Raw genomic sequence first — 16,404 nt, 5'->3', positions numbered from 1 at the left:
TGTAGAGATCTGATAACAGAAAATCTCTGTTCCTCTGGGTGGTGAGAGTCAAACAGCAGATACTGATGCACTACTACTGAAGAGAGAGCTTCTCCTTAAATTACTATGTAGGCAAACTGGAGTATTTGCCACATAGAGCAGCCTGGATCTTGGCTTTACATTGACATGTGTAAAGGAATAGAACATGCAGGTTTACACGGCAGGTTGAGGTACAGGTTAAAAAGGGTCCCAAGGTTATATTCACAAAAAGGTTACAGTTAAAAAAAAAACGGTTTAGGTCTAAACCCAGACAAGCTTCTACACAAATAGAAGGCTTTGCTTCTTATGATAAAGAAGAAAACATTTTAAGAAACAAAAACTGAAAATATTTTGTTTTTCTTGTTACGTTTCTGAAAGTTTTGAACATTTCACAATTTGCTCAGTGAAATATGGGTGTAAGCATTTTGTGTTTCATAAGAATAACATGCCTATTAGTCTTAATTAAACAGTCATGAAGTGAATTTGTAGGAGTGACCTGAGTCAACTTCACATTGACATGTCTTGATGATTTGGGAAGATCATTTTAAACTTAGCTTTAGGTTGCACCAGGTTTAACAAGCCTGAGTCTGTGTTTACATGGTAGAGGTGTGAGAGGGACACAGCTGTGTGCTGAGTGGGATGATTTGGAGAATGTTTCATTTAGGTTTAATTGAATGAAAAATGTTGCTTCAATGTACTGGGGTATAAGAATGATTTTAAAACAACACTGGTTTATATTATTTAATAATTTTTTTGGTAAAATGGCTTCCAAACAAGCTCATAGCTTCCCAGCCGCTCTTTTACAATTAAGTTACTTCATCGAGTTAATTCAATTCAATTCAGTTTATTTATATAGCGCCAAATTCAAAACACATGTCATCTCAAGGCACTTTACAGTTCAACCAGATCATACAGTCAAATTGATACAAAGTTTTCTATCTAAGGAAAACCAGTTGATTGCATTGACTCATTGACTCAAATACAATCCCCCACACTAAGCATGCTTGTAGCTATGAGTTATGAGTGCTGGTCATGTTTCTTAACCTGTACTATCCCTTAAAATAATCTTTAAATATCTTGAAAGCATACTTTTTTTGTTTTGTTTTTTATTGTCAGTATGCTTTGACAGTGTGAAAAAAACTCCCAGTATGGGCTTTAAGAAAATATTCAGTATTTAAATGAATTTGCTGAATGTACATCAATATTACTGTAATATACAGACTATAAGCTGCAACTTTTTTCCCCCAGGCTTTGAATGATTCGGCTTAGGTATGACTTTTCTGTGGACTTTTTCCTAACCCCCAGAGGGAGAAGTCAAACTTGGAAATAAAAGAATAAAGAGCTAATCTTCATTTAGCTCAAGAACATGCTAGCAGCATACACAATGAAGAACAAATGTCCCGAATTTACGCATTTTGACATGTATTTGCCGCATAAAAGCTGCTGAACCAATAAAGAGACTTCAACTCCTGCAAAGTTTAAATAAAGAGCTGATGAAGCCTCATCTTTCAGTAAAAGACGCGATTCAACAAGCAAACGGGAGCTAAAATTCTTCTTTGTTGATACTCTAGGGGTGACATGAAGAGCTCCCCCTACAGGTTTGGTGGGAAACTGTTCTGATGAGATCAGCAGCTTAAGTTTCCATTTATTTTCAAAAACATTTAGTGAGCACGGCTTATAGTGATGTGCAGTCTATAGTCCAGGAAATAGAGGCAGAGTGGTAGCCATATTTTATTCAATCAGGATACTAACTGGATCCATATGACTCCCAAACAGTTTTATGCTAAAAGGGCTATGGGTTAAATTGAACATTTTTGCTCGCACAATCTTCATTAAATGTCAGTTATTTTAAAAATTAATATTAGACTGATAGTAAACTTGCTTCACATTAAGACATTAAGTCAAATTGGTGCCTTATCTTGATCCGTTAGTGGCCAACCAGAGGACACTGGTGTAAGTTCTGAAATTGAACAAAATCGATTTATAGAAATTCTAAAATTTTAACTGTTCTCCCAATTCCTGGGAAAACAGATGGTGTTAGACTTACAGCAATGTTTGCCAGCCATGGTTAAGTCCTGTTTTCTTTTACTGCCTTTTACGCAAATAAGCAATAGCAAACCTTCTGGGAGTGTTTCTGATGTGTAATTTAAATTATCAAGGGCATGGCCCCCCAAGTCTGTGCCAGTCTGAATAAACAGCCACATAGCCTATACCACAGTCCTTTGGTGTATTTCACATTTCATAAGCCCTTACTGTGAAACTAAAAATGTTACCAAATGTGAAACTCTTCCTCTGAGTCTGAAATACTTGGTTTTGTTTTCCAAAACATAATAAGTACTTTCAGTTTTTTTTTTATATCAAAAGTGGTTATAATTTTAGAATACAAACCATTCATTCCTGGTGGACGTATCTTGAAGTTGTCTAATGTGAAAATGGGATTGCCTGCTGATTGCATGCTTTCCAGCCTGTCAACAAAAATAAGTTGCCTGTTTCTGAGAGACTTTGAATGCATGTATATTACTGAGTGAGAAGATATGTATGTCACAGATAGGGAGTTTGTGTCCCTGCTGGATAGAAGTAAGTAATTCGTCTCATCTCCCTGCAGGTGGCAGCCAGCAGAGCAGCACCAGCCACAGCTGGAGTCGAACCTCAGTCAGTCAGTCCGACCGGCTGTGTCTGATTCTGTTACTGCCAATGCTCGTACTGTCAACACTGGCTGATTAAGCTTGACAACCTTTCTTCCAAAAGCTGCCCTTGCTCTTTTAGCTAATTGCACCTTTATTCCAGCTCCTATTGTCTTGGCCCTATCCCCTCTTTTCAGTTCCACTCCTCTCCCATTTGTCCCTTCAGCCTCCTCTTCTCCTCCCCTAGATGCCCAGCTCGTGGGCTGGGGCACTTACCTCCTCCCAGGGTCCCAGTGCTGTGGGGGTGAGGTAGGGAGCGAGACGGGGAGGCCGGGTGTCAGCGTGCCTCTCTCTGTCTCGCTCCAGGTTATGGGCTTGCGCAGGAGGAGCTCCATTCGCCGGCCTCCATGCAGTACAGCCTGACTTCTCCGTTGTGTGCCGAACCTTATTGGCAGGAAGTGTCCAGCCTGGACTGTGCACCAATTGCCACCACAGAAGAGGACACCCTGATGGAGATGTCCGACGTTCAGGTTTGGCCCTCAGGCAACAGCCCATCCTTGGTAGCTGTGGAAGACTCCTCACTGGAGTGCAGCAATGCTGATGACTCAGAGGGTTTGCTGGGACTGCCATATGGAAGTCTGGGTCGACCAGCCAGCCAGGCCAGCGCAGCCAGCCCAGGGGGGGTTGTGCTGAGTGGTTCCATTGAGCTGCCAGAGGATGATTCAGAGATGGGAGTTGACTCTCTCAGCACAACCACACCAGCTTCACTCGGGGGAACCATTGCAGGGATCAATCTCAATGGGCTTAACAACGGTCAGGGGTCAGAGGCAAGTTCAGAGTTATCAGCTGTCACAAGTACGACTGGTGGTGATGGAGCTGAAGGAGGAGGACGACGACTAGGTGGAACTGGCTCAGAGGAAGGACATTCTCTTGTTTCAGGACAGCAAAGAGTGTACGCCCGATTGAGTGAGTCACCTGGTCTGAGCTGTGTTGCGGATCGGAATGGAGACAGGTTGGTAAAGCCTCTTTATGTATCTAGGTTTTAGGATATTCCAAAATAATGGAATACTTGTTTCTTTTACCTCATGCTTCTACCAAATCTTTGACAAGATGGTGAATCCTGTTTTATCCACTGAATTACTTTCAGGTCATCTAATAGTGGAAACGGAAGTGGAGGAGGCTCTTTCCTTTCCTATCTGGAGGAACAGACTGGATCAGCATGGATGCCTGTCACTGACCCAACACAGGCTTGGGTGGGCACCCAGTCTAAGCCCAGGCAGGCCATGGAGACTATGATTTCATCAGTACGTAATGCTGTTGATGGAGATCCATCCCTAATGTCCCAGGAAGCGTTGCTTCAACCTGTGAGGGACATGGGGCACTCTGAGATTTTACGGGGCCACTTCAGGGGAACCCAGCCATTTGAGAAGGGTCTGGGATTCCCACACAGGGTACCAGAACTTAGAGCCTGGGACGATGTGCATCTGAAGGGCCAGGTGAGTGTGTTATTCTTAAAGTTCCCACAAACTCAGTTGCAATTAATCAGAAACTGGGGAAAATTTTTTTTGTAAGAGTTTTGGTTTATTAAGCAATGACTGCATGTCCAGTTATTGCATGTAACTTTGCAAGTTTAACTTCTATCTTGAAAATAAGCATCTTGATTTTTGTTTTATAAAATCTGCAAATTATTAATTCAAGGAATTTTGTATTTTAATTCCCTCATCTACATAAAATGATACTGTTAGGAAGTCATATCTAATACGACATCTTTTGTTGAGCAATGTTGCTGCAAGCATTCTGGGAGGCGGAGGGTATGATGCTGCTGTTGACACTATTGTTGCATAAGAACAGTATGATTTAGCACAACAAAAATGCAGCATTCAGAATTGTTTTGAAATTTTTTACTTTTTTCATTGCTGGGTCTTTGTTCCAGGTAATGTTTGTCCGATGGGAGCAAAAGTTGCCACGTGTTGCATTGGTGAAGGTTATAGTTCACCTGCAAAATGTACAATTTGAAAACAAACTCTGCCAAACAAAAAAATAAGTATTTCTGCTTTAAATCCAGAATTTCCTGTATTTTGGTAAGGACTTCCCTGATGTAACAACACCCACTCTTGTATTTGCACCCTGGATGTTGACAAATGTAACTACATTTGGCAGAACTAGAAATCTTTAGTGTCTACTCGTATTAATTATCTCAATTCAGACAGTTAAGATAAATTGGCTGTTCCTCCATATGCCCTCTAGACCTTCTACCAACTTTTTATGCATCTACCTCCTCCCTGCAGTGTGTACAACCTCCTCATCTGCTCCAAGATTTACTCGTATGAAAAGCAAAACATACATTTTCTACTTTCCCTCTGATTTAGTAATTAAAAAGAGTAGGGTTTTTCATTCTTCAAATAATTTCCTTTGATGTGTATTCTCAGGTTAATAAGAAGATGCAGCTAACAGAATAAGTTAGGTTGGATGGAAGATCTACCTTCTTGGTTCTAATATGCCTCCTTAAACCCAAATAATATGTTGCCTTTTTATCACACTTCTTCTTCTCCATTTTTTTACATTACATTTTGGTCTGTAGCTTTTATCTGAATATTTTCCAAATCTATATATCCATACCACTTTTAACCCTGTAATGCCAAATTTATCGTATTTGATACATACGGTTTCTGAAATGTTTTGCGTCTGACACCTTTTGCATATTTAATGGTAAAAACTTTGCTCAAAATACTATTGTACACAATCAGACATATGTGATAACAGAGGGCAGAAGACTACACAAAAAATAATCTTGACTTATCGCATAGTAATAAATTATTATAAAAAATTTATTTCTGTTTTTTCTTTTTACATATTTTGTTAAAAGGCCAAATAAGGACTTCAAACCAAAAAAAAAGTAATTTTCTGTTTTATTTTATTCTTGGATCGGGCTTTAAAGGGTCAATCATTGTAACTAATAGCATCCTGGACTTTTTGCACTGATGATGTCACTAAAAAAACACTCTCTGGACCCTACAAATACAACATACGTACCCTTACACAAACACACATAGACAGCAGACCCCAAAATGGCCACTAACAGTGGCAAAGGCCAAATTTAGAAAGCATTCTCCTTCTCCCGTTCATGTTACATCAGCCCCTGTCGGTCATTCCCATGTGTAAACTTTACACAAATGACAGACAGATTTGCTATGTACAATCAATCTTAGCCATATTACTGTAAGAGAACAAATATCAAGCTGGGTTTCCTATGTTATATACAGTTTACACCATCTGTTGCTGAACATCATTGAAAAACACTATTTTGGTTAAAATGCTTCCTGTATTATATGTAAATGTTGTTGTTTTATCTCTTTGGCTGTTTAAACTCTAAAGAAACAAGAGGAAAGTAAGAGAAAGTTACAATGACTGGTCTATTGCTACTGCATAGGAGCTGTAAAGGAGTTGGAGGAGGTATTTTAAGTCCACAGATCACATGGGCTGAAAGTCAGAGAGGTGTGAATAGAAGCTTCTCAGGGTAGCTGTAGGTTGGATCTTTGACTCGGCTCTAGTAAACTGCAAGAAGGAAGGTGAGGAAAGAGATGTGGTCAGGGGAGCCCACTGCCCCAGCTGTTGGAGGACAAAAATGATCTGAAACATCAGTTTTGCTGAAACAACGTCAAAAGGAAAGAGAGCTGCAGCTGTTGCCGTCTTTCTCAGCTAGGGGGATCGTTTAGGACACAGCTGACGGGCTAAGGCTGTTTTGTGCAAGTTGTGTTGGTATATTAGTCATTAACTGGTGTGATGTGGGCTCTGGTGACTGAGCTCCTCTTCAGCTTCGTGCTGCTGGCTTTCCTGGTGATCAGCTGCCAGAATGTCCTCCACATTGCCAGCGGCTCCGTACGTTCTGTGCTCAGTTACATACATGCTCAGCTGGATCATGAGCTCGGTGAGGTCGAAGGGGTCGCTGACGAGGAGGAGAACGTGACCACAAGGGTGGTCCGTCGCAGAGTCATCCTTAAGGTACAAAAAGGGGAAAAAGAAAGGCGGACAAAAACTTTAAGACATTCTTTATTCATTTTTTTTAGGAAACAGCAGATTATGTCTTTTAGAAGTTTAGATGATTTCCTTATACTCCTAACAGCAAAATCATTTAAAAACACTAACACTTTCAAATTTAAGAAAGTGTAACTGTAGCACACAAACATCTATCAGTGTCAAATGTGTTTAAAAGTTTTTTTTTAGGATTGATTAACTTGGACACTCAGCCATTACTTTCAGTGTTTTATATTAAACTGAACAGGACACAAAAGGAATAAAAGCCCAAGGTGTTTTTCTGGGCCTAATATTGTCAATAACTGGGTGACCTGACATAGTCAGTACAAGATGACAGCCTGTGGTGACAGGATTTAGTGGATAAAAAGGATTTTGCTCAATGTTATTTACTTCTGTTACTGCAATGAACTTGAGAAATGAGCAGAAACAATGAAAAATATCTCAGAGTTCAGTATTATTCTCTGCTGTTGTAAAGATAAATTTTACCGGATGTATCACTTCTGAGCCTTGGCTCTTTAAAAGTTGAGTATTTGGAGTTTTTGCTTAATAATCTAATAAGTCTTTATAACTCTTAAAAAATTATGTTATTCAAGCTCACAGTGGTCCAGCTTTATAATAACTTCAGTGGAATATATTTATTAATAGCTGAGTGTGGGAATGCATCATATCAAAGGATGTACAGTACGAGTATTTTCATCCATGTCATAAGTTTATGATTTTAAGTATAACATTTTATTCATGCTGATCTTGCTGATCTTTTCAGCAAATTGTTTCCAACTGATGGAGAAGTAATTACAAAGCCCTGCATTAAAAATAATGATGTATTGAAAAAAATTATATATTTTTTCTTACATTCAAAAGAAGGTAGAAATGTTCACAGGTCTTTGTTCTCTATGCTGCTGTCACAGTTTTAAGTCTCAGCCCGTCAACCAGCTTCTTCCCTAAATAAAGCCCATCTGTGCAGAGAATATAGGCATATAAACTAACACTGACCCACATAGGGGCGTATAAATACAGTGCCATTAAAAATATCCATATCCCATTCACTTATTTTGATTGTGTGAGGTTGCAGTCAACTTTCTTCAGGGAGCTACTGATTTGGCATCAATATGATTCATTCCTTTCCTTTCCCCTCCAAAAGATTTCATAAACAAAAAGTTCAAAGAGTCGCTATAGAAGATGCTTTAAATTCAGAGGATTTTATATTTAAAAACACTAGGTGCTAAGGAATGATACCACAGGTACTCCACCTCAAATCACATCAACGTGAGAATATGCAATATATAGATATATACGGATCAGGTGGATGATTCTTGCTCACTCTTCAAGGAAGATAAGTAGAACTTATTTAATGATATAAAAGTACTGAACCTCAAACTGAGAATGTTTGACTGATCTGATCTGTGAAATAATATCTAATATGCCACTCTATTTAAAACACATTTTTATTGATCATGCCTGCAGTTTAGAAAAATGCGCCACTTTTATTTTTTTATTGTTTTGCCAGGTCTCCCTTTAAAAAGAGATTGTTTAACTCAGTTCGGACTTTCCTGGTTAAATAAAGGTTTTAATATTATTTGAGAAACGCTGAATGCAAATGTTGTCTTGTTCGCAGGGGGATGAGGTTGAAGACCTTCCTGGGGGCCAAGTAAGTGAAGAACAGTTCACAGATGAACACGGAAACATCATCACAAAGAAGGTCAGCATTTTCAACATATTTCATAGCAGGAAGTCAGGTTCATTCACGGTTATGTGTTCATTCAGCATCTCCCTACATAATGATTATTTAACCAATTGTTGTTCGTCAAAGTTCCTCATCCATTTCATGTTGGATATCTAAAAAAAAATATTTTTTTTCATCAACATTTCTTTTTCTTCTGTTACTTTATTATCCACTCACCCTCGTCTGTCTTCCCACCTCCTGTACGCCACCGTCTGAAATACGGGATAGATTGTACGGAAAGTGGTACGCAGAGGGAAAGGTTTGGGAGAGGAAGGGGTTCTGGAGGTGGAGGGTTCCCTACTGGATACCAACGAGTTGGAGGGCGATGCTGAGCAGTACCTGAGCTACGCCATCCTGGGCCGGGACAGCAGCAAGGTGGGCTTCTGATCTGCAGGCAACTGTATGCCTCTCTCCAGGTTTTAACTAGAGACGGGAGGTGGCAAAGCTAAGTTTCGCTAAATTACATCAGATGATACAGCAGTACACCATATGAGGATCTGATTGTATAAATCAATGCAAAGGCGTCGAGATTGCCTATTCTTGGATGAAAGCAGTAAACCTGAATTTATGTTTTAAATTACTAAAGGAAATATAAATGTGTGTTTGGAAAGAGGCTTTCTTGCTGACTCTATGTTACAACCTTTCAATCTGAATGTTTTCTCATGTTCTTTATTTAGCATCTATGGAAAAAATGTATTAATCTTTTTTTCTGATTGCTTTGGATGAAATGCAAATAACCAATAATTCAATCCGATTTTATTAATTTCTGTCATTAATAAGCCATTCCTACACTTTGATTGTTTACAACAAAGTAATGAATGCGATGGCCATCATGATCCTTTGCAGTTGTTAAAGCTGCACTTCTTTCTCTCCTCTCCAAATGAGTGATTCTTCTGTGTTCCTGCTTTTATTAAAGCTTGGTACTTCAACTCTCACTGTGTCTTGATCCCTTAAGCTAGCTCTGAACCACATATTATTTAGTCATTGAATGGGTTTAAAATGCATGTGGTACAGAGTGCTTAGGTCTACTTGCAAAAATGTTGATAACCCTGTAACTTTTTAAATCTTTTTCACATTGTAACCACAAACTTCAAATATATTATCGGATTTTGCAAGTGATAGACACTAGCGCATGATTGGGGAAAAGAAGCTAATTAAAACATAGCTTTTACCTTTTTTATACAAATGTGAAAAGTTTGGCTTGCATCTGTATTCAAGCCTCTTTACTCTAATACCCCTAAATAAATTTAAGTCCAACCAACTGCCTTTAGGAGTCACCTAATTAATAAATATAGTGTAGTTTGTACAGGTGTGTAATTTCTATAAACAAATGCAGCCCTTATTTTTAAAAAAAAGGTATATTCATGGCAGAACAAGGGGAACAATGGAATGGTTTAAATCAAAGCATGTGTATCATGTTAAAATGGTCCAGTCAAAGTTCACATATATGTCCTTTTGAGCATCTGAGGCAGCCCTTTAAAAATTATCTTCACTGAAGCTCTACATGCTGATTGACTGGGTATACTTTTTTGTATTTCAAAAATTAATGGGCAACATTTTTACACTCCCATTCTATACTGAGTAAAAATGTCTGTCTAAACAACGCTATAGATGGACTGATTGAACTCATAAGCAAGCATAGGTTCTGCATTGCATTAAAGTATGAAAGGTAAATGATTTGCCTTAAATGATACAAACTTAAAAACTTTATTTAAAAGAATGGTATATGGGCGGAAAATAGCTTAATTTTAATCTTAAAGAAATACTGCTTGGTGTAGATTTGTTCAAAATTTGAAAATAGACAGGATAATACAAAGTAAAACTGAACAGAATTTCTGCACCAGCTGGGTAGCTTTAGATCTAGAATTTACTGCATTAACGTTGTAAATAGGATTAAAATTAAAGTAGAACTTGAAAACCTGATCAAAATGCAATATTAAATTCTAATAATGGAGGGGAGGATGGTGAATGTCTTGTTCAAAGTCACCTCTGTTTGTTCAAAGCTGTCCCAAAACAGCAAACACACCAAAAACACTAAAAGACCTGCAGCTAAAATGTGGTAAATGCTCACTTTACAAACTATTGGCTGAATAAAAAGGCATGACGATTGTTCCTTTTTTCAAAGATAGCTTAAAATATTTCTCTATTTCCCTGCTTTGTTTTGTGCTATTAAATCAAATCCCAATAACATAGGTTGACGTTTGTGGTTAATATCAGACAAAAAAAAAAAGAAAGGTAATGAAGAATTCAACCAAAATATATATGTGTTTAAAAAATACAATTCCTTTGATGATTTAAAGTTTCAGAAAATACTAATCTGTTAACCATTTGGGGCTTTATCTGTCTGTTTCAACCTTCTTAATTTACTCTAAACCACAGATGCAGTATTTTATCCATCTTTGATTTTTCCTGATGTCCATCCTGGCTTGACTGTTTATAAATTATTTGCTTTTTTACATATTTCCTTTCCTATTATCTGTTTATTTTGTTCCCATCTCATTATGTTTCTCCTTCCTGTTGTCTCTACTGTTTATCAGCTCATTTCTATTGTAAACATTTTGTTCCTAAATTATTAGGTCCCTGTTTTCCCTCTTCTTTTTCTATTTCTTCTTAATAATCTCTCACTCTCATCTTTTCCCCTTCTTTCCTCAACACCTGTCCTCAACCCATTGACCTCTTCTGGTGTAAACGCCCTTTCCCTCTCCCCACAACGTAGACCGATTCTGTGGATGTGAAGAAAGGTGCTCAAATAGTGAAATGTGCCAGTCTGCGGAGGGTTAAACAGTGAGGCAGACAGAGTGCTGCGTCCCTCCAGGTATGGGACAGACCCACAGTGCCTCGTCTGACCTGTGGCTGAACACGTTTAATCTGGTCTCTCTGGATTAAATGCATCCAAATTTACCTTTGATTAAACACTAATGATATATAACCTGATACTGGCACAGTAATGTGACATATTTACTCAACAAATACACACTGTAGACAGTGCCTAAAGAAAGCTCCTTCATTCTTTCTTCCTCTCTCTCTGTCTGTATATATCTATATATATAAACACTGCCTGGTTAACCAAGAAAAGGTCACACAGTCTAAATTTTTGACAGGGCTAACTTAGCTTTGATTACAGGGCACATTCTCTGTGGCTTTGCTTCAGTTGACTTCTTTAAATGTAATAATATTTATTAGTATTAATATTTTTACATCAACATCTTGCTTTGAAGCTGGACATGTGTCCATATAAGATTGCAAAGTAGACACAAATTTAGATGTGTGCATCGCTTCACCTGCCTCTCACCTTACCCTGATACACTAGTTATGCTGGAAAAGGGGCTCAATCCAGATAGCTCAAATGGATAAGGACCTAAGCCAAAGCGCAAGTGCTTCCACAGTCACCGTAATGGGTGCTATCTGAATAGTCCTGGCATTTGGAAGGAGCTAAGACCAGGAAGCAGGAGGATTCCTAACATCAATGCATTTATCATTGGGACCTCTTGCTGTCCATTGCTGCAGCTAGGAATAATGCAGGTGCCTAAAATCCTTTTTGGGACAGGATGTATAGGCCCCATCCCATCTCAGGAACTTAAAAATAATAATTATTTTGTGACATGTACTAAGCGTGACATATGATAACGTAGACACTTTTATATGTTTTGGGTTATGCAGAGCCGCCCAAAGCTCATTAACTATCCTATATAGTTAAAAGGTACTCATAAAGAATTATCAGATTTTATACCAGTATAGCATTACAATGGACATAAGAAATCAAAATAAAACAGTTGATTGGGTTAAAATTGTGTCATGCAAATATTCCTGTTGGAACTTTCTAACTATTTTCTACCTTCTCCAAGCCCAAATATGCCACCTTGGTGTGGGGTGCAAACGTGCACTCAGCTTGGCTCATTGAGTATAATTTGATCCAGACAAGCATTTACATACATGCTAATCAGATAATCATTTGGCATAAACCAACCCTCTTGGTCAGATTATAATTTCATTGTAAATCCTGCCCAATCATATCGTAATATTCTGCTTGGCATGTTTACATGACACATTCTTAGTCAGATCTGCCATTTATTCCACAAACTCATGTATATTTTAAACGTATATACTGCTAAGTGTGTGTGTTATGATTACATGGCTTTTTAGTCCCGATCCCTTCTTTAAATTTGCTTTGCGCTGTGCATGTGGAAATGCTTTACTTTCACTATTAAATATACTCTGTGTAATTTGGTCAATTGTTAAGCCGTGACTGATCATAATTATACAAGATTTTGTTTTAACCACATTCTTTCCTTCAAAGATGATGGATTCTTACTATCCTTCCAGTTTTTAATAATGCATTGGACTAGTCATATAGCACCAGTTAACAGCACATGTCATCTCGAGGCAATTTACAGAGACAGTACAGTCTGATTGGTTAAATGTTCCTGTCAAGGAAAACCAGTTGATTGCATTGAGTCATTGACTTGCAAGACATGCCCCTCCTGGATGAGCATGCAGCTTGCATTTTTTCGTTACCTCTTCAGTGATCCTTCACACCGAGCAGGCCATCTGCTGAGGCCAACTGTGGCTCACTGAGACAGAAGCAGTTATATAAAAAGAAAGGATAGCTAGCCCCGTGCAGGACAGACACGCCAGGCAGATGAGCTCCAAGCAAGCTGTCAGAGGATGAAAGAGAGAACATACAGTTAGTCAGAGTAAGAAACAAGACTACACTGAAAAACAGGCCGAGCTCCAACATCCATAAACAGATGTTGATGGCAGCAGCACAGCTGATATTTCATTCCAGGATGAAGTCACAGTCAACAGGAGCAGACCCGATTAAGCTATTAAAATATTACTTTTAAGTTTCAAATATTTCTTTGTTTTAAAAATGCATTTCAGGATAAAAAAAGTTTTAAAATAAAAATTATGTCCCCTAATTTAGCTCTATAATTTTATCAATCACATTTTTCGTTTAATTTGTAAATATATTTTCTTCTTTTTTCAAATTTATACTTGTTTAACATCCATTATCAATTAGTCATGTCTATCATGTAAATGGAATAAGAAAAACACAATACCACCTCCAAAAATCCTCCAAAATATAACCCCATATTGGTGATTGATTAGGCTCATGTCAAAATGATCTGTTTTAAAACTGTATTTGTCAATCTCTACTTTTTAATATGCTTCTTCTTTTTTTAAGAAATGAGAAGCTACTCATTGTATAAGCTGGGAATAAATAATTTGTTGCCAGCTGAAAGATAATCATAATTATAGTAATTATCCAATAGGCCCATACCTACAGGCTTCGTTAAATCCATGTGGTGACTTTCTTTGGCCAGGCAGTGTGTATATATGTTTATATAAATGTATATGTGTGCATGGAGAGGGATTCATTGGAGTTTTAAAAAGCAGTCAGTATCTTAACCTCATCTCACAATGCAGTAGCAGTCTACGCAGCGTCATTTTGGGCAACACTGGAAGTAGTTTATGACCAGAACATGTTTTGTAAACTAACAAAGCTATTAAACTATCTTTTTAGGCTAGTGTAAACTGAAGTAATTTAAGTTTAAAAGATGTTATATATTGGTGTATTATGCCTATAATGATAATAAATTGGGTGAATATAAAATAACTACGAAGATAAGAACAATCTTTTTTTTATGACATAGCATAGGAGGAGTTACACGACTCAACACTAAATTACTTATTGCTTGGTCATATTCAAGTTTCAACTCTGATATTACCTTATATCACCCTAATGTTACTTAATAGTGGCTTTCTCCAATATTTTTTTGCACGTGTCACTATGGCTACATTGTGACATCACTGCAAACTATCTTTGGGTTTGGTATGCTGCTTTCTATGATTAAAACCAAAGTTTGAATTAATAATAGTCCAATTTCACAAACAAATATAGCATTAGGACGGCATTTTACTTACTTCCAACTTCTATTTATTCTCTATCGGATTTCTGCTTTTCTGCTACTTATTTGCAAGTAATGTTAACAAACGGTTAATGTGACTAAATTCAGTAAATAATATAGTTCTTTAGGGTAGTGTACCAACACTATAAATGGCAACACTGATGAAGAACACCAATGGTAAATAAAGTCTTACATGTCTAGAGGTAGGCTAGTAGCAGGATGGAAGGGATCTAACCCCAGTATAGCACACCAGGGTGTGCTTATACCATTGAGCTTCTGGTCCAAAGAGAAGTCCAAAAAACTTGATTAAGCAATACAATTATAGCAACAATAAATAGCTGCACTTTTTAAAGAGGAAAATCTTAGTTCACTAAACCACTATGCCTAAATACAATCCCTCAGCTATTTCTGAGACTAGCCAGCATGCTTATTTAGTCTGGACGGCTGTCACACTGGCAAAGAAAAATCACACAAAAAAAGAAATATGTTCATCACCTTGAAGCAATTTTGCATAAAAAGACTTGGATTTTGTGTACATGATTCTTTGTAATTAAAGTTCCGAAACAATTTTTAAGATGACTTGCTAAAATTAAAATGTTTGCTTTTTACTACTCTAAATAGGTGACCATTTGACACTGAGGTGAAAAAAACTACATTTTTCTGTCTAAAATGGATATTTTTAGAGCGGCATTTCCTGTAGTAAGCTACTGACTGCTGATAACTCCAAATTATAAAAAAATAAATAAATCCTATCCTTAAACTATAAATACTGTAAAATAATATTAATGTCATATTTGCTCTTGGTCTATTTTTGATTCATTTCATCAGCACTAGTCATGATTTAATAGTAATATTTAAGTCGTTTTCTTTGAGTTTTAAAAACCTACTGATATCCATGACTGCTTCTGGGCTTTTTTGTCCTTACATCATAGCACGGACTTATATTTGTGAATAAAAAAACTTGAATGACAACACTTTTTTTGTTACTTTAAAAGCATTTTTTCCTGATATGATCATTCAGATTCTATACCATTTTATATTGCACAAGAATATAATTCCAAAGCTTTGATGGAAAGAGATCTTTAAAGTTGTGCTTGACCAGTGGTTTTTGCCTGTGTGCCCTGGGATAAGTGTGACACAGTGTGCTGTCAGCAAAACCAAGACAGATCTTGTAAAGTGGCAACTCTCAAGGACAAAGCTGCCAAGGCAGTTGCCTGCAGAATTTGATCCACTAGACAGTGGGTCTGGGTGTGTGCCTGTGTGGTTGTGTGAGTCTGACATTCTCTTTCTAAATTAAAAGCTACAACAATCCTGGGATTACTAATGTTTCAAGTGCTTTATTCCAGCATGTTCCCCTGCTTTTGCCATGCAGTTTCTGTTAAATGTGTTATCTGTTGGATATGATTAAGGAAAAGAATGTGGTTAATATATAAGGGAAGCTTAAAAGTGAGCATTTTATCAAAGTCGTGCTAAAAGGTTTTAAAGCTCTTGCATAGCATTGTTTTTGCTATGAAATGTTCCTTCTGCATGTGTTCTCTAATAAAAGGATGCATCTCAATGAATTAGAATATCATAAGTTAAATTTATTTCACCAATTTATTATGAAATAATGAGAACCATATGTCAAGCATATTTAATACACATTTCTTACACACACACAGTCATATATTTCAAGTGTATATTCTGTTAAATTGGGAATTGGAATTTTTCAGAAGAAAAATAAAACGATTTTTCGATAAAATGAGACCCTTCAGAAAAGTATGTCTATGTACTGTTCAGTTTATACACTCAATACTTGGACACAATCTAATTGCATCGGTTACTGCATCAGGTCAGTGTTACATGTGGATCATAGAGAATAACTATTTGTGCTTTAACAGCAGCCTTTAGATCCTGGATCTGGAGTCGTATTTTTAACAGAACCTCATGGCTCTGTTACTTAAAATCAGGTTACATGTAGCCGGTTCGATTCCCACAGACTGCCACTCTGGGTCTCTGAGCAATAACCTTAACCCCTGCACTGCTTCTTGGTTGCCGCACAATGGCAGCCCACTGCTTCCCAAGGGGGTGGGTGAAATGCAGAGTTAATTTCTCC

At 37.5% G+C, this 16,404-nt stretch overlaps 1 protein-coding gene across 13 annotated transcripts in view; it reads left to right on the top strand.

Annotated features, from left to right (window-relative positions):
- Nucleotides 1-16,404, top strand: part of ank1a (ankyrin 1, erythrocytic a) — a 116,738-nt gene that overhangs the window by 96,620 nt on the left and 3,714 nt on the right. For 5 of the 13 annotated variants that reach the window (XM_038295586.1, XM_038295583.1, XM_038295582.1 and 2 more), the window contains 2 exons: nucleotides 3,009-3,654; nucleotides 3,790-4,228. In XM_038295586.1, the coding sequence (XP_038151514.1) occupies nucleotides 3,009-3,654; nucleotides 3,790-4,213 (1,070 nt within the window). In that variant the 3' untranslated portion in view covers nucleotides 4,214-4,228. Of the gene's footprint in view, nucleotides 1-2,623; nucleotides 2,907-3,008; nucleotides 3,655-3,789; nucleotides 4,229-6,129; nucleotides 6,645-8,292; nucleotides 8,377-8,628; nucleotides 9,336-11,116; nucleotides 11,216-16,404 lie in introns of those variants that run through there. The other 8 variants (XM_038295587.1, XM_038295595.1, XM_038295594.1 and 5 more) reach the window with 7 other exon arrangements.

Source organism: Cyprinodon tularosa, unplaced genomic scaffold, assembly GCF_016077235.1.
Source record: "Cyprinodon tularosa strain WSP-4 unplaced genomic scaffold, ASM1607723v1 ctg356, whole genome shotgun sequence".
NCBI classification, from domain to species: Eukaryota; Metazoa; Chordata; class Actinopteri; order Cyprinodontiformes; family Cyprinodontidae; genus Cyprinodon; species Cyprinodon tularosa.
The sequence above is the reverse complement of the archived record's forward strand: the minus strand, read 5'-3'. Positions and strand labels throughout refer to the sequence as shown.